General features: G+C 50.0%; 1 protein-coding gene across 2 annotated transcripts in view; it reads right to left on the bottom strand.

The window, feature by feature from the left end:
* Positions 1–18,559, bottom strand: part of CABLES1 (Cdk5 and Abl enzyme substrate 1) — a 114,056-nt gene extending 95,497 nt beyond the window's left edge. The window contains exon 1 of one of the 2 annotated variants that reach the window (XM_045459490.1): positions 16,975–18,559. In XM_045459490.1, coding sequence (XP_045315446.1) covers positions 16,975–17,828 — 854 coding nt within the window. In that variant the 5' untranslated portion in view covers positions 17,829–18,559. The remainder of the gene's footprint in view (positions 1–16,974) is intronic. The other variant, XM_045459489.1, reaches the window with a different exon arrangement.
* Positions 18,560–19,115: the final 556 nt, after the last annotated feature.

The raw sequence follows: 19,115 nt of genomic DNA, 5'->3' as shown, positions 1-19,115 counted from the left end.
CTCTAAACTCGCTTTTCTCTTTCTTATGATTTCCTTAGTAACATCTTCTTCCCTCTTCCTTACTTTAAGAATTTGGTATATAATACATATAACATACAAACTGCATGTTAATTGACTGTTTATGTTATTAGGAAGGCTTCCAGTCAACAGCAGGCTATTAGTCAAGATTTGGGGGAGTCAAAAGTTCTATGCAGATTTTTTTTAAATGTTTATTTGTTTTAAGAGAGAGAAAGAGCACTCATGTGCATGTGCATGGAGGAGAGGCAGAGAGAATTCCAAGCAGGCTCCACACAGTCAGAGCAGAGCCGGACACAGGGCTCGATCTCACGGCAGGGAGATCCTGACCTGAGCCAAAATCAACACTTAACTGACTAAGCCACCCAAGTGACCCAAGAATTTGGTATATAATACATATAACATACCAACTTTGTGTTTCTTGACTGCTTATGAGGAAGGCTTCTGGTCAACGGCAGGCTATTAGTAGTTAGGATTTGGGGGAGTCAGAAGTTATACGCAGATTTCTGACTACATGGGGGGTCAGCGTCCTTAACCCATGTTGTTCAAGGGTCAACCGTATAAGCCAAAAATGTTATAATAAAAATCCATTCCCTCAGAGTAGATGCAGCTAACAGAGGAGGACAAAGTTGGGATGGGCTAAAGAGGAAATGCAAAAGTACTTGCATCACTCAGTCTTGGCACCCTCCAGGTCTCTGGCCACAGCTGAGAAGACTTTGACCAACATTAGCCCCAGTGAGCAAGGGCAAGGGCTCTCATCCTTTTGTTCCAACATACAGGGAGCTCAGGAGGGCATGGCAGCCTCACTTCTCTGGGCCTCTTGAAGGTCCCTTCTCGTCCATCTGAAAATCTGCAGCTTGGCCCCTGTAAGAAATACCAAGGCCCATCCGGGGGCTGTGGAGTGACCTCACTCTACTCTACTCCTGCAGTCCTCCAACCGCTCAGATCTGATATTCCTGTTTTCCAGACTGATTCTCACCAAAGTCTGACAGCATCCAAGGTACAGAGCCAGAATTCAGACTCCGCTCTCCCAGCCATCCAGGCGACTTTGCAACAACTCAAATGGGAAAATCAGCACATACTCTCACACAGCAGCACCTTTTAGAAAGCATTCGGGGAACACAGCAGAGGCGTCAGGCCACTCAAAACTCATTTTATGAGTCATTCAAATGCCAGCAAGAAAAACGGCCTGTAGGGGAAGGGAACACTGTTGAGTCCAAACCGAAGGAAGACTCAAGACCAAAGGCCACGTTTTTGAAACCATAGGGGGAAATGGACAAGCCATCCCATGAGCCGGGGTCCTGCCACAGGGAGACCACACGAAGCCGGCTATCCCAGACAGAAGTGTTCTTGTGCTTCTCTTCTGACCTGAGCTTGAAGGAAAATGGAAACGAAACTACTAGCTCTGGGCATGGTTACACGGGGCTGAGCCAGCTCCCAGTGCAAGTGGGAGATGCCAATGTTAATAAAATGTCACCTCAACTGCTTTTGCCAGGGTTATAAAAAGAAACAGGAGACCTCCTCCCTTGGGGATCTTCTGTTAATTGCCATTTATAAAAGTTCTGTTTGCTAGGCCTGGAATATGCATTATTTTCCCTTTGAAAACAAAAAAGAAACTTCTAAAATATCAATCAGCATTCCAAATGGCAAAGTGATTTGTTTTCCAACTCACACTCTCGGATCAGCTCGGTAGTCTGAAATGCAGGCATCTGGTAACAATTTGTGACAATATAAAATCAAAGCTAAACTCCCGTGTAAATATATATATTTTTAGCCCAGATTTCACCAGCCTGCACGTATCTTATCCATTTCCTTATATTCCAGCCTTGACTTTTATTTTCCTGGCTCCAAAAGAACTAGAGTCACACATAACGAATGTCACACCTCTTAATAAGCTCTACAGGCTAAATTCTTTCCAGCTCTGAGAAATACAGCTTGCAGAGAGGGTGTATCCAGCCTGGGCGACTGGATTGAAATATATCCTTCCCATCTCTTCCAATCAGCCTGGCCTCAACTGCAGCATTGCATTTGCAGCAAACAGGGCCGAATAAAAAAAACCCGATTTAGTCCCTCTCTTTACACATAGCTGCTCCCCATGGACACATCCATACTCAAATATGGGCTGAACAGGTAAACGACACCAAACACCAGCGTATATTCTTAGTGAAAAGTGTTGGAATAGTACAAGCGCCAAAAAACACCACCTGGATCCTCAAACAAAACCCCTTTTGCTCGGGAAGGTCACAAAACTTGTTTGGATAAAACGTTGCACGTGTCAAAGGCAATAAAGCACAGTGGCAGAAGTATGGTCTTACGGGTTAGATGGGATCCCTGCTCTGCCCAGCTCTACGTGACTTGGCGGGAAAAGTAAACTCCCTAGAGTTCAGTTCCCTCACTTACAGGGTGACGTCAGTCCCTACAAAATCTGCAGAGAACCAGCAGGGTACATGGGCTGCGATAATCACATCAGATTTTTACTGAGAACTCACTATGTGCCAGGCACTGTGCTAAGTGCTCTACAGAAATCATCTGGTTTCATCTCGGCAGCCATGGCATGAGGTATCTGATTATTAAATGCTACTTCCTCTTCTTTAGAGATGAGAGCTGAGTTCCACAGGGATTATGGAATCTGCTTAAGGTCGCGCCCAGGAAGTGGCAGATCTGGGATGTGAAGCGGTTTCCGTATGGCTCCATCGCTCAGAATGCCAGTGTTCAGTAAGCATGCCGTGATTATGAGAAATCACCGATAAAACCAGAAAAAGATGCGACTGTGGCTGCCATCCCGGCCATACTGAGAATCACCGAGCAAGTATGAAATCACCCCGACACTGCGTCCTTGTCTAGTTCCTGCAGCCGACCATTGTGCAGATTCGCAAGCACATCTTTTTCTCGTGGAGATCATATCTTTACCCTCCACGTTCCAGATCACCCAGACTTCAGCACCTGGTAATTAACTGCAACTATGTGCAAGCGGAATTAGGAACTGTTTGAAAAATCTTACGATCTCAAGGAGATTTTTGTTTTCTTTAAAAAAGAAATTGTACGTCTTTAACTGAAATTAAATGAATAAAAACTGCTTTATGGTTTTTTTTTAATTGAGATGCTCAACATTCACCTTAAAAGGTAATTATTAGAATTTTTAGGCCAAAAAACTTGGAAATGAGCATTAACTTGAGATCGTGTCTGTCTAAGCAGAAATATCATTCTCCCCTTTGAGAGAAAAAGGAAAATGTATGCACTTCAAGCTATTTGGAGGGTAAAAGCATAAGCTTGGTGGGGTGGGGTGGGGTGGGGGATGGAGACAGTGAGAAGCGGGTTTTCAGGTCTGTAATTTTTCTTCAAGCTAGTGTTTCTTTAACCCCTTGGCATTGGATCATGCCCGTGCCCCCCTCCCTATACCAGGGATAGCACTACCATCCTGTCAGTCCACACACTAGAAACCTGGGGGTGTCCTGGATGCCCCGGTCTCTGGTCTCTCCCACCCTCCACGGCCAATCCATCTCCAAGACCATTCCGCCGCATTGCAAGCCCTAAATCCCTGTGGAACCCACCCACTTCCCCCCACTCCCATCACCACCAGGCTCATCCAAGCCATTTCCTTCCTGGACCACGGTGGTGGACCCTGGTTTCCTCCCTCCCACCTACAGCTCCCCGCATCTCATCCTCTTCCATGCTGCAACGGAACAATCATTTCCAAACAGAGGTCTCATTCTGATTCCACCCGGATGGAAATCCTCTGATGGCTTCCCAACCAATCTTATGATGACAGTCAACATCCTCGGTGCAGCCCTGAGTTCACCTGCTCTCCTCATTCTCTGTGCTCTAGTCACGGCCCTTTGTCTGCTTCCTCCAGGGCTCTGAGGCTGGTCCTGTGGACTGCCCCAGTCCTTCCTGCCCCACTAACTACCCGCCCGACACCTGCTCACCCTTCGGACCTTAGTTCAGTGGAAACCCCTGGAAGCCAGCCTTCCCCACCACACCTGGGTTGGACCCACCATGGCACTTATGCCCACCTCCAACAGAACCAAGGACCTCCCCACTGCAAAACACACCAGAGCAGCCATCTTACACTTGCTGGGTGATTATCCAAGTCTGTCTCCTACTGGATGTAAGCCCCGTGACGATGGGGACCACCAAGTCACCTACAATTTCTGTCAATTCTGTTCGATTTGCAGCCTGTCACCCCCTCACCATCTCCACCCTAGGCCAGGCCACCATGTCTCTTGGCAGGATACTCACCTGGAAGCAGGAGGCTCACAGATTTCTGCCCACATCCATGCCTGTCCTCCTTCGAGCCGTTTGCCACACAGCCATCAGTGGGCCCTTAAAACGTAAGCCAGGGAGCACGGCTCCCCTATGTAACTCTCCAACCGCTTCTAACTGCGGTTGTAAGACAGTGGGAATGCCCCACCGTGTTCTATGAGGCTTTGCTGACTGTGGCCCTGCCCAGTTGTGGGCCTCAGCTCCCTCTGGCCCCCCATTCACCAAGGTCCAACTACCCTGGCCTTTTTCTTCCTTAAACATACCATGTTTCCATCTCAGGGCCCTAGGACACATTGACCCCAGTGCCTGAAACCCATGTCCCACCCTAAGTGGCTAACTGCTTTCTCATCTTAGAAAAATCTTTCTTGGCCACTATGTTTAAGAGATGCTTACAGACCTCAATGATTCCCTCCACAGCATTCTTCAGAATTTGCTTTATGTAGTTTTTTATGGTTGCTCCTTCTTTGCCCACCTCCCACACTAGAGACTAAGACCAATCTCTGATGGCAGGGACCCCCAGCTCGCTGGTGCCCCACAGTATCCCCAGGCCTTGGCACAGGGCAGAATGCTTTCAACAAACCTGTTGGAATACTTGGACAAACAGCTAACACCTTCAAATAGAGGTCAATAGGAAATGCTTTAGGACACATAAAAAAGAGAAGAGATACTATCACCAGAGAGAAGAGGCAGGGAAAGTTAGTGTGAAAGGGACCCCTCAGAGCCGCGTCTAGAAGTTCACCAGATGGATGGAAGGGAAGGTACAGAAAAGGAGGGATGAGCCTATGGCAGTTGTGTGGAGCCTCAAACCTGAATTATCTGGACTTTCGGCAGAGCCCCACATCAGGAGAGAGCTTCCACTGATTTGCACCAGGATAAATGCGATGAAGCAAAATAAAAATGCTTCACCTAACACCAGACACTGTTTACATCTTCCAGGAGGTATAACAGAGCTCGAGACACACAGAACTTTGTCTACGGCGTTGTTCCCAGACCTTGCATGGGCCCCAGATGCACTTCAGCGGCCTTCAGAGACAGACTGCTGGGCCCCACCTCCAAAACTGCTGATTCAGGATGGCTGAGGTGTGGCCTGGGAAACTGTATTTCTAAGTTCCTAGGTGATGCTTGGGCTCCTGGTCCAGGGACCACATTTGAGAACAAATGGTTTATGGCCAAAGAACTGAACAAAAACACAACTGCTCACCACAGAGTTGAGGTTTCCCCCCACCGCCAAATAAATCCCACAGAGCCCCAGCCACCCACAGACATGCCTTCAGGCTGTGCTTTGGGACTTGGGTCCTTTCCCACAGCCAGGGAGAGAAGGCTGGTCCATATGGACAGAGAGCCAAATCCAAGTCTAACTCTGAGACCCCACCATGCCCATTTCCTAGGGCTGCCATAACAAATGAGCTCAAATTAGGCACCTTCAAAACACAGAAATTTAATCTCTCACAGTTCGGGAGACTAGATGTCCAAAATCTGGTGTTCCCAGGTTGGGTTCCCCTGGAAGCTCTAAGGAATAGCCCTTCCTTGCTTTTTCCCCCCGCTTCCGGTGCTTGCTGGCAATTCTCTGGCTTCTATCTCTGTCTCCAACTTCCCTGGGTCTCTCTGTCTCTCATGCATTCACTTGGCCTTTTGAGGACACCGGTCACTGGCTTTAGGACCTACCCTACTCCAGGAGGGCCTTATCTTAACTCATTACAGCTGCAAAGATTCTATTTCCAAATAAGGTCACCTTCTGAGGCTCCAAGAGGACATGAATGTTAGGGGACACTATTCAACCCACTCCACACCTCAAGAGCTGCACAGGTGGGTGACCCAAGGGACTTCAGAGATTATAGGTAAAGCTGAGACCGGGGCCGTGCCCTGAATCCATGTCACTACGATGACAAGCTAGGGTCCCATGTCTGTGATGGCCAGAGGCCCTGGCACTGCTTTCCGCATTCAGACCCTCATCTTCCTCTGGGACCCCTAAACCAGCTTCATCACGGAGATTCCCTCCCCACAGGGAGAATTTCTAAGCCTCCATGAACCCCCTAATACTCTTCCTAAAATTCTGCATGTGTAAAAAAGTAAATGAATGCTCTAAAAATGAGAGATCGTGAGGGCTATAGCATCTTCAAGGGAAGAGAGCAAAGGTACACCTTCTAGAATTGTCTGTGGAGGTAGCAGTCCTCCACGTGTGCCCTGGGGCAGCATCTTCCACATGCCTGCGTGTGGGCCAGACCAGCTGTTGCCCTTAACCTCACCACTTTGCTGTTCCAAGCGGACAATGCTGAACATGTGAATTCAACCCTCCTTGATTCTCTGTCCCTGAGACCTTTATTTTGGCAACAGAAATTGTCAAGACTCCAGTGTAAATAGAGGCGAAATGCAGTGCCTAATGGAAGGGGTATTATTTTCCTTCACTGCTCTGATTTTACTTTACTACTATTTACGAAGTTAAAACTGCAGCAAATTATCTGTTCAGTGTACCATAGCATAAGCTCCACCAAAGCAAACACCTCCACTCCGGATGATCTTAGCAGACCTTGTCAGGTGTTTCAACTGCTTCTCGACAGACCACATAAGGCACTAGGCAATGGTGAGTGGAATTAACAGCTACTATTTTACTGATCAAACCACCAAGGGTCAAAACTCTGCAAGGTGCTTCACGGTACATTCTCATTTCAGTGTTTGCAATACCCCAAAAAGGCAGGAATTCTTATCCCCCTTCTACAGAGGAGGACACTGAGGTTCAGAGGGATTAAATGAAAGAGCTGTCTAACTCCAAAGCTGGCCTTTCCAGTCTTGAATCTGTTCACCCAATTTGCTGAGAAGTAAGCCAAGCAGTGACTGGTGAGAAGCAGGAACAGGCAACAAACTTATTTGGAGCAAGATGTTGTTACTGGGGAAATTTTCCACAACCAGGCTTCTTTGGCCCACCCCAGAGGTTATCACGTGAAAAATCAGCATCCACGCCTGCTGAGAGGCGCTGGCTAGCCAAAACCGTGGCACAGAATTTTTTCGTACTTTAACACACTGAATACAAAATTCCTGCTCTGCCATATACACAGTTCATGTTCTTCATGGTCTTGATTTGCTAATCTATAAAATGGCTACCACACTGCCTTTTTCAAATGACTTCATGAAATTATATGAAAATATTCTGCACACTGTAAAGCCCCAAACAAGCATGTAGAGCTTCCATCATCAGATGTTTTGTCTTGTGATGGAGAAATCGAGTCCCTCAAGTACCCACACATTACTTTGGACATCTGTAATCTTATCTTCCTTCTTCACTATTCCCCCTCCAAAAGCAAACTTGATTCAACTCATTAAATGTAATACTTAGAACTACCTTTCAACATCAGATCAACCATTTGTCCCCTAACACGCCAATGTTTGTCCTTAAGCAGAACTATAGACTTTACTTGTCCTCCAGCTACTGACATTCTTCTCTTCCTAAGACAAAGTAGACATTTTGTTCTCATAAATCATTGGGTTAATGAGTAAAATGCTTTAAAATTAAAAAAAAAAAAATCAATGTGCTATGCATATATAAATCTTTGGTATTCTCAGGATTTTAGTATTTTCTTCTTGAACGGTTTGTTATCTACCATGGAATTGAACTTAGACATAAGTACATCCTGGCCTTTAAATCAAGCACAAGACCGGCCCTTTCTTTCATGGATACACATTTTATCACAATATTCCAAATCCTAAACTTCTAGCACTTGCATGTTCCGCTTTACAAGCTTTTGTCTTTGTAACTAAGCGTGCAGCAATAAACTCCAAACTACGTTAATGATAACCCTGTTAAATATAAACTAGCGTGCAATTATCCAAAATGCTAACACAAACAAAAAAGGGGGAAAAAAACACAAGGAAACTCCGACTGGTTTTTAAAAGCCTCCAAGAACATATAATCAAACAAAAATAAAAATATAATATCACACAGTTTGTAAAAGAGAATAATAGCTAATACTTTTGTGATTCCCACACATAATATTAAACAGTGTGTTTGAGCCCCGTGGTTGTCTGTGAAAAGCTTGCTTTTTAAATTGCATGTAGGCTGAAACTTTTTTTTTTTTTTTTGAGATGAAAAGTAAGTGGTGGTGACCCTTGGGGAAATTCACAAAATTATGTCAAGTAACTGATTCTTATAAAAACCTCTGGTTTTCAACACTCTTTCCCCTGATGGTGACATTTTGTACAGCACTCCCAAAGGGAGAATGGAACCAGAGGATATGTAGTGTGGCCTTGGTACATGTGCGGATAAACCAGCTCTCTGGAAGAAAGGGGAAAAAAAAGAATCCCTGATTCCCTGAATCATAAAGCTGACTGATTCCCACAGTGTAAATACTCCTATTAGGACTGATTTCAGACTATCAACCACCTCAGATTCCCCAGTTGGTTGTTTCTGCCATGTCCGTAGGAGCCAACTATCACACACCAGGTCTAGCAGAAACCAGCTTAGAATCCAGAGAAACCGGAGTTCAAATCCCAGCTCTAGATCCCAGTTAGGCCTTAGGCAAGTTTCCTTAACCCCTCCAAACCTCGGCCTCCATAGCTCTAAAATGGATAGAATCCCTGTTCCTCAGGATTGATGAATAAATGAAACAAAACAATGCATGTAAAGCACACAGGTCGTTGAGAGGCACTCAGAACTCCATAAGTGTTCCTCCCCTCCCCGGGGAAGGGGAGAGGCAGACATGGATGCAGTGGGTGGGATGGGGCTACAACTTAGATGACCTGTCTCACCCCCACGACGGGGACAGAAACACTCAAGTGGGGAGGTTCCTTATTTTAAGATTGAGGAAGGAGGTGGTAGGGAGACTGTGACCAGTGCATGAAAATACAAGACCTAAAAGGTTGGAGGGGGTTACCAGGATTATCAGGGGGACTTTGAGGACAACGTTTTAAGAGGTTTTGCCAAATTTCCCTACTAACAGGCTCGGAATGTGGGTTTTGTTTGGTTCTGTGGTTGCTCTATAGAGGCAGCTGCTCCATTTTGCTGAGAGCCAGCCCTAGGTCATCACCAGCAAGCCCCTAAGGGGCCGGCAACGAAGGAGGGGCCTGGCAGGTATGCAGAAACCCACAGGGAAGGGAGAAAGTCTGTGCTTCCAGGAAAGTGTGCTCAGTGCCAAACGTGAGGGCTCTGCAGGGTGACGGGTCAGAAAGGAAAGGGGCATCCGATGGGAGTAGAGCCGGGACCCTTCCCATGGAGAAGTGTGTGAGTACCTGACCCTGCGGGCCCCGTGGAAAGCCAGCACAGCATGGAAATGGAGGGTAGCGTGGGGTGGGGGGGTGGGGGTGGCATTCAGGGCGGGGGGGGGGGGGGTGGGGGGAGGTGCGGTGGTTGTCAGAGGTGGCCACACGTGAAATATACAGAATTCAAAACTGACAAGGTCAGATGTGGGTTTCAGAAAGTTCCCTCTATCAGCCAGGGGGAGAAGGAGTAGGTCCAAACAGGAGCCAGGAGGCTCCAAAGGCAGAGACGGTGAGGGCAGGCAGGGAGGGACAGGGGGCCAGTGCACACCTCGGCGGTACAGAGTGCGGCTGGGGCGGGGGGTTGCACACTTCTGTGAGGACTCAGAGAATAAATAGTTTAGGCTTTGTGGACCATGTGGTCTCCGCCACAACTACTCAATTCTGTTCGCGGAGCACAAGGGCAGCCAAAGACAATACAGAAATGAACGGGTGCGGCTGTTTCCCAGAAAACGTTATTTATAAACAGCCCGTGGGCCACAGTCAACCGACCCCTGAGTTAGGGGAAAGGGTACGGAGGGAGAAGATTCAAAGGGTCCAAACAAAGGAAACACACCCAGGAAGGAGGTAGTATTACTCCCATTTCATGGATGAGAGCCTCATGACAAGGTAAGGGGCAGGGCCAGGGCCACAAACAATTCTAGGAGTGCCAGGCTCACACTCCTGTGCCGCTCCTATTCTGTAAACTACGGAAGGCACTTCGTAAAGCACAAGATGCATAAAAAGCAGCAAGAGAAGTGAGAAGGATCTAGATGTGGCTGAAGAGAGTTCTGGAAGCAGGGCAGGCACTGGGCAAGACTGGATTACTGGAGTCCCAGGAATCCTTGTCCACCTTGGACCGTCCTCTGGGCCCTCACCCACAGAGGTCCTCCCTGAATGACAGAAAGGCAGAAACCTAAATAAGGAAACCACAGGGTTAGCAAATGCCCTTGGGTCACTTAGGCCACCTTCTGCCCAGTTCAGCTGGAGCCAACTGAACAAGCATTTACAAGACTGACTCAAACCGCAGCACAGAGTGGAGCGAGCCGGTGAGGGCATGGACTCCGGAGCCGGACTGCCTGCGTTTGAACCCGGCCCCCGTGTACGGGCTCCGGGACCGTGGGCAAGTAATTCAACCTCTGCTTCAGAACGGGGGTGACACAGGGGCACCTGGGTGGCTCTGTCGGTTAAGCATCCAACTCTTGATTTCGGCTCAGGTCACCATCTCACGGTTTTGTGAGTTCGGGCCCAGTATGGGCTCTGTGCTGACAGTGTGGAGCCTGCTTGAGATTCTCCCTCTTTCTCTGCCCCTCCCCCACTCACACTGTCTCTCTCAAAATAAATAAATAAATAAACTTAAAAAAAAAAAAAAAAAGAATGAGTGTAATCCGGTAGTGCTGTCATCTCAGGGCAGTTATAAATATGAACTTGCTTAATCCTCATGTAGTGCCTGGGACATGTTTGGTAAATAAAAATACTGTGTCAGGGCCCTGAGCCAGGTCCCACAGGGGAGGGCATTTAATGCTCCTGCCTTGGTAGGGGCTCAAACAAGTGCACCTCTAACCAAGCCCTCATCACTGGACAAATTGGCCTGTTTCTGTGATTCATGTCTCCCGACAGACAGGGACCACCTTTTTTGTCCGTATCTCTCATGACTAGCACACCAACAGCTCATAATCGATAGTCATCATGTTCACTGTTTGTTGAATGAATGACACAAGGCAGTATTCCCTCTACTACATACCTGACAGATAACAAAGCACCTAAGGTCACCCTTTGCCCACTCTGTGACCTTGGATTCCTGCCCCTCCATGGTGTCAGGGGCCTGGAATCGATGTCCACAAAGTGCTTTGTAAACCCGTAGGCCCGTGAGCAAGGGAGGTGGTAACTCCAGTTCGCTTCCTCAATGGGGTGGTGTTGGTTGGGGACTGACCAACTCATGAGGGAGTGGTTTCCAGCTTGGATGGCTTCCTAAAATGGCCATTCCAGTTATGACACCTTCACTGCCAGAGGGAACATAGCTGAAGGTGTTTCGTAAAGTTCTCCCTTACACCAGGGGAAACCCATTCATTCCGTCGTTCCTCACTACGTGTTCTGCCAACCGGAGCCACGTGAAACAAACTCAATGCCACTTCTACATCCAATGCTAAGGTTAGGTTATCTACACATCCCAAGCTAAACACGCCCCAGCCTCGGCAGCAGGCCCAGGACTGAGCCGCCCAGAGCCCTAGACCAGGAACAACGGCAGCTCACCTAACCCAGCCCTTTAAATCCATAAGGAAACTGAGGCCAAGGGTGTAAAGTGACTTGTCCAGGGTCACCGGGCATGGCAGGGGCTGGCCCAGCATCCAGGTTTGCCAAGTGCCGATTGGCATTCCTGATCCACAACATGTCACCTCACCTGGCCTCACCTATCTTTCCCTCCCTGTGTGCTTTAAAGGCCACCTGCCCTACACCCCTCTCCCCACCTTAACAGCTCTCCTTCCCATGGGAAAAAGTCCATGCAGGCGAGGCTCCCCAGGACAGGTGTGGGGACATGGTACAGAGCCATGCTGAGGCTTCCCCACCCCCTTTCCAAAGGGCAAAAGGTCACACTTGAACTAGCTGCCCTTTCTGGGCACACGCCAGCGGGGAGCAGGCTTCCGATTTATTTCCCCTTCTGCGTTCACCCACATTACAGGCTTTGTGAGTGCAAAGGGGAGGGCAGCAGGTGCGCCTCGGGCCACTGACCTCAGTCCGAGGCAGGGCATGGCCTCCGCCGCGTCTTGGGGAAGCGTCCTGACCAGGGCCTGGCCGGCCTGGGACTGCAGCTTTGGCCTCTGTCATTCATGGTGCCAGAAAGATGGCTTAACAGTAACCTGGGTTTGCCTACTGCTGGAGAAGATCAAAGTCCTTCACAGGTTTCTAAAATCCAGTCAGGTCAGGTGGCTTACAACAGGAAAATGGAGTGGGAACTTGCCTGAAATCACAAAGCAAGGAAGCGACAAAGCCTGGGGGAAAACGTCCATCTCCTTTCTCTTACTCTGGTGGTGGTCGATCACCTAGTTAGCCCACATCTTTCTTTTCAGTGAAGACAGGGGCCACAGATACAGAACCCGGACATTCACCCCAATAGGGGCAATACAGAGGGAGGAGTACTTAGAAGTTCCAAAGCAGTGCTCCTCCCCTGGGAAGCCAACTCTGCCCCAACAAGCTGAGTGACCTTGAGCATTGTTACTTAACATCTCTGAGACCTCGTTTCCTCAATCTTACAATTGGAACAATCCTAGTACCCAGCCAAGCCCTCCTTCTTAAAAGGCTACCCATTAGCATCCCACACAGCTGTGCGGAATTGAGGCCCTCCCAGACCTGCAGGATCAAAATCTTTGCTTTTTCCAAGGTCCTAGGGAATTCTAAAGACATTTACATTTGAGAAGCCCGGATATAAAGCATTTGGGGCATGCCCACGCAGAGTCAGCCCTCAATTATATAAGCCCAATTCACACTTGACAAAGCCCAAGACACAGGCCAAGGCTCTGTAGAGGAAACAGAACCAGAAAGGCTGATTAACTTGCCCAGGGTCATGCAGTGGCATCATGATTTGAACCCAAGACTTGGGAATTCTTTTGCACCATACGCCCTCTTTCCATGTACGAACTAACTCTCTATCCATAAGGCATAATGCTAACGCAGGTGCTCTAAGAAGCAAAACCCTCATGCTTTTTAAAATTAATTCCCTGGTCAACTTGCAGGGTCCTCAATCAGGCCTGATGGCACACACTGGTTCACCTGGGCTTGACTTTGCTTCTGGGCGGCTGTCTGCCATTCAGAAGCTCAAGGAGGTGGAGTAACCCAGGACTGCCGCCAGCTGCTGCCAGAGATGAAATTTTTAAAGTGGAAGTAAGCCTTAAAACACACCTTATAAATTTACACTCCTTTCCACCTACTAACACTTTCCCTGTGTGGCTGGCACTGCCTAAGCAGAGCGCACGACAGGGTGTCAAGCTAGAAGGCATCTTTTTGGCTTCCCACCTCTGACACCTAGCCAGAGAGCAACACCCAGTGTGTTGGCTTCCCAGGGGAGGAGCCCTGCCCACCAGGCTGGGAAGATGCCCAGGCCTACAGGACTGGGTTTCCTAGGTGCTCTAATGGAGATGTGAGCAGAAGCTGGGGGCTCAAAGGTCAAATGGCAGGGAAGGGGAGACTAAAGAGTACAGAATCACATCAGCATGACTAGCCTGCTGTATCCCAAACATTTGCACTCAATAGCTCCAAAATTCTTCTTGGGCCTACCACATGTAAAGCATAATGATACAGTTGAGTGGCAGAGGAAAAGACGCCAGGCTTGGATGTCAAAGATCCAGGTTCGTATCTGGACTAAACTAGGTCTGTCAATCTACACATGGGGTGGCTGTGAAGCTTCAACCTAGGCAACCAGAAATGGTGCCTAGGCCTGGGCTGAGGAATTTTCCCCGAGTCGTATTTCAAAGTTTGGAAGTCCAAGCAATTACTGTGATTGGTTATACAAGTGTCCAGACAGAAATAACAAAAAAGAAAGCATTTCACGATTTCAGACTGAGAAATTCTGATTTTTATATATTCATAACAAACCCAATATATCTCAAGTTGATTATAAAAGGCAGATGATTTCAGATTAACTACGGCAATGCTTTCCAAACTTTCACATGTATATGAATCATCTGGGGATCCTGTAATCTGGAGTGGGACCTGAGAGTTTGCATTTCTTTTTTAAAGATTTATTTTTGAGAGAGCGCAGAAGTGGGGGGGGGGTGGGGAGTGGCAGGGGACAGACGGAAGATACGAAGCGGGGCTCTGCGATGACAGCAGCGAGCCCAATGCAGGGCTTGAACTCAGGAACCGTGAGATCATGACCTGAGCTGTGAAATCATGAGGCTCAACCGACTGAGCCCACCCAGGGCCCCCCTGAGAGTTTGCATTTCTAAGAACTCTGGTAAATCTGCAGGTCCCAGAGCCCAACTTTTGAGTAGCAAGGCTCTATGGAATTCCTTAAATAGTAAGAGACACATCCGAGGCAAGTATAATTTGATTTGAAAAGGATATCCCAAGAGAACATCCATGAAGTAGGATCTAGAACTACCCTGGCTAGCATGGTTCCTTAAAGGGAGGCACAGCAGGGAAAGCCAATAGCATTCTTCTAAGTTGACCTTGGGCCCAATTAAAATGAGTTTGTACTCTACATCACACTGTCTAGGCAGGTGAAAGTACTCTTTAGTGGTCATAAAAACAGCATGCTTCTGACAAAATTCTCAAAAGCAGGATGGTGTAAGAAACAAAGCATCCTAGAATATTTGAAGTTCATGACCGCTGCAACAGCTATAGCCAAGCTAGGCTTTTTAAGGCCTTTCTTAAATCCCTGTTTCACCCATTTACCTCCTCTCTGTACATGACATTTCAGGTTGTTACTGTTGACAGCTGTAATAAAAATAAAATGCATCTATCAGGTTGCTGGATATGGATAATTCCTAAGTAGGAAGATGAATGGGACTATCAGGAAGCATCTTCTACTGACTGACTCATCTTACTTAAAGCATGTGCTGGGGAGTAGGAGGATCAATAAAACAACCAAGGGGTTCATATTTATGGGACTGGAAATTAAATTCTGGCTACTCTTTGGATCAGAAATACTAACACAGGGGCGCCTGGCTGGCTCAGCTGGTGGAGCGTGCGACTCTCAATCTTGGGGTTCTAAGTCCGAGCCCCATGTTGGGTGTACAGAGTACTTAAAAATAAAATCTTAAACAAAAAAGAAATGCTAACACAGAAGATCCTCCATACCCCCTGAAATGAGATACTTGGAGACAAAGTGTGAGGTAATCTGATCTCCAGCTGCTTTAAGCACAGGAACACATCTGTCTAACATGAGACACAGGCCAGCCTTGCATACTGGCTTAGAATAACATGTATGTTTATTACAATTCCTGTCATGACCCTCAGGCCTGGCTGGGCTTACGCTCAAACTATAGAGTCATTATGAGCCAGAGTGTGATGTCAAGCGGTAACACCAAGCTGCCCAGAAACTGCTGAGTACGCACCACTCACCCAGAAAGCAAGGGATTCCCCTCCTGTGCACTGGCCCGCTAATGGAGAGATGCATGCTCTGACAAGAAATGCCAGAGCCAGACTGTCACCTGTGCCCAGCATCGCTAATTCACCCATGCAATCACAAGGCTGCTTCTCTGTTCCACACCCCTCCCCGCAGCCCCTGTGCACTCACAACGTGAGGCTACACACCAGACAGGGTTATGATTTCACCCATTTGGGAAGAAGGAGACTCAGGCAAATTTCTGGATGAGACTGGCTTGTTTTTCCCCATTTGCCTGTTGGGGGAGGAAGTTAAGTTTTCCAGTAGGCCACCTCCTTAACTTAGGCCAGCAAAAGCCTGAGCTTTCCCAAGAGCAGTACAGGAGAGAGACTGTAACAGAAAAGGTTCTCCCTTCTCATCTTGAGGCCTGCAAAATGTTTCCATTTAGGAAGGGGAAAACTGAGGCCCCAGGAGGTTAAAATAACTGACCCAAGGTAGAGCCCAAGCTATAACTGACTTCACAGGAGGCCTTATTAAACTAACAAGGGAGAATGCTCCCTCCCAGGAAGGAAAGAGGCCTGCATTTCTCCACTGCTCCCCACTCAGATTCTTTTCCAAACTCCGGCCTTACTGCTGACACAGACCTAACTCCCACCTGTCCTTTGAACATATGGTGACAAACTCCAGCTATTTCCTTTACAATAAGCAAATGTCCAACATTTCATTTTTTTGCTAAGATGCCTAAAACCAGCACATGACATAAGCTGGCAAATATAACAAGCTTCTAACTAACTCTAGCAAATTCATCTTGGAATGGAAAAAAAAAAAAAAAAAAGTCATCAAGCCCTATTTCCTCTCTGTGTCCAACCTCCAAGGCCCATTGCAAGGAAATGCAAGGATTTTCCATTTCTTAGGAAAGCAAAAGGAAAACCCCAAGGTTTCCCGGGACACCGGACTACTATGAGCACAAGCAGGAACTTTTCTCAGGAGGGATTCACCGCGAGTCTGCAAGAAGTTCAGGCTTACACGCGCCACTCAGCCACCAGCTGAACCTTTGCGCCCCGCCAAGTCTTGCCTGGCGTGGGGAGAGCGCGCCTCTGGGTCTGAACCCGGTTTCTGAAAGTTGGTGATCTTACAATGGGAGGTTTGGGTGCGGCTTTTTAATGGACTCCCGCAACTCTCAACTCCGGACTCACAGCGTGAGCGTGATGCTTCTGCTCTTTGAGTGCCGGGCTCATGCACACACCTGTGAACACAAGTCCCTGGGGCCCCTCTCTCTCTTTACGGGCCCTCGTGGTTTGGAATTTGGGCCAGAAGCTCAGGGTTCCGGCAGGGCGCGAGAAGGTGGGAGCGATCCGTGTTCCGCGGCCAAGAGCCGGCTGGGAGGGACGCGGGGGCGAGGCGCGCGTCGCATCCTGGATACTCACCGGGACCTCTGCAGCTGTTCCAAGGCGCTGGTGCTGGCCCCCTGGCCCGGCTGCTCCAGGGAGCAGTAGTTCTGCGAGGTCTGCCTGGAGAAGGCGATGGGCAGGATTCCCTGAGTGAACGAGTTGAGGCGACCTCGACTGCCGCTCCCACTCCCGGGGGTCCCGGAGGCCAAGAAGGCGGCCGTCGGCACCTGCACGCTGGAAAAGGCATCGTCCTCCTCCAACTCCTCCTGCCCGCCGTCCCCGGGCCCGTCGGGCAGCTGCGGCGAAGCACAGGAGGCGAAAGGCGCAGACCGGGGCGGCTGTAGCTGCTCCCCCGACGCCCGGCCAGCGCCCAGAGGGCTCACGAAGCCCCGTGCCGCCCCGGGACCGGACCCCGGAGCGTGGCCGCCGGGGGCCAGCGGCGGCAGCGGCGAAGGCTGCGGGAGGCAGGGGCCCCATCCAGCTGCTACCGCCGCCGCCGTGCCCGCTGCAGCGAGCGCGTTGCAGCCGCCCCGCTCGGCGGCGGCGAGCAGGCTGAGCCGAGTCCTCGCGCCGCAGGCGCTGCCGGCGCCGGGCTTGGCCGCGCCACTCTCCTCGCCGCCGCCCCACTCCTCGTCTTGCAGCGGCGGCCGTCCGTCTAGCGAGATGTTGGTGAGGAAGGAGAGGGCAGCCTGGCGACGCCGCGGGTCCATGCGCGGCTTCCTGGGGGGCTCGGGCGGCGGTGGTTGGGCCGGCGGGACGGCCGCGGGCTGGGGCTGCTGCGGCGGCTGCTGCTGCAATCTGCTGGTGCCCGCGGCGTCGGTGCCGGTGCTGTTGCTGCTGCAGGCGGCCGTGCCGGCGGTGGCGGCCGTGGTGGCGGCAGTCGCCGCCATTGTGTCCGTCTGCGGCGGTATTTCCGCGATGCCCGGAGAAGCGAGCGGCGCCCGAGTGCTAAGCAGCGAGCGCGAGCGCCGGTGACCCGGGCTGGGCAGGGCGCGGGGCGCAGGCGGCGTGCGCGGCGGCCCGGCCCCCCCGCGGGCGGGCCATGCTCGCCCCTTGGTGCTGCGGCCGGGGACGCCGCCGCCCGGGCCCACGCGCGCGGCTGTGTAGCTCGCTCGCTCGGTCGCTTGCTTCCTTGCTGGCTTCCTTGCTGGCTGACTGGTCGCTGAGCGCCAAGTCCCAGGCCCTCCCCACCCTTGCGGTCTTCGGCTTCCCAGACCCGGTGTCCGTATTTATAGGTGCGCGCGCCCTGCGCTCGCGCTCAGAAGCGCTCTTTGCAATAACACAGTATCACGTGTGGGGAATGAAACCTGGGAGGAAAACAAAGCCGCAGGCGGCGGCCGCGGAGGCAGGCGGCGGGAGGCGAGGGGCCAGAGGAGGAGGAGGAAGAGAAAGCCGAGCGGGTGACGGGGCGGGGGTTATCTGCGGCGGGTCCAGGTACTCCGAGCTTCCTGCGGGGAGTTCTTGGCTCCCGGGGTGCGCGGGCGCCAGTTAAGGGAGGCGAGCACGTTTTGCCGCCGCGCCCGCACAAGGAATCGGGAATCGCGGGCGGGGGTGCAAGCAGAACCCTGGAGTCCCGGCTTGAGGATGTGGTCCCGGGAGAGTTATGGGTCTGCAGGACAGTTACTCGGAGGGAAGCTGAGATCTGGCCCACGAGCTTGTTAACTGGACCCCGCGCTGCCGTTGGGCCCTGAGAAGTAGGTCCTTATTAATAGTTATACGAGTAGGTTCACAACCCCTTACGTGGTCAGTCCCACCTTAAAGCTGTCGCTTAACGACTAAGGTTATGTCTCATTCATTCGCAGGCCCCTGAGATAATTGCGCACCCCTGGGTGCATACAGAGCCCAGGCACAGGTGAACATCTTCTGTACGGGCTAATTTATACATCCCCACTTGATGGTGCTGTCACTTTTCATCTCTTTCTTAGCAAAAGCCAACATCAATTTTTACTCTATGAAGACTAAGATAAGCTAAAAAGGCCTCACGCCCTTTTCCTCTAGTCACCCTGCAAATGTTGTGGATTATGATCTCTTTTTATCCCATATAAACTGGAACAATATGCACAGTTACTTTCTGTCATTTAGTTCATAAACATTCATTTGGCATCTACCATGTCTTCTTTTAAGATGGGTTCCTGCCCAAAGATTCAATGACTGGACAGCAAGTCTGGACCTGGGAG

Source organism: Leopardus geoffroyi, chromosome D3 (assembly GCF_018350155.1).
Source record: "Leopardus geoffroyi isolate Oge1 chromosome D3, O.geoffroyi_Oge1_pat1.0, whole genome shotgun sequence".
Classification (NCBI taxonomy): Eukaryota; Metazoa; Chordata; class Mammalia; order Carnivora; family Felidae; genus Leopardus; species Leopardus geoffroyi.
Note: the sequence above shows the minus strand (reverse complement) of the source record. Positions and strands in the feature narration are given on the sequence as shown.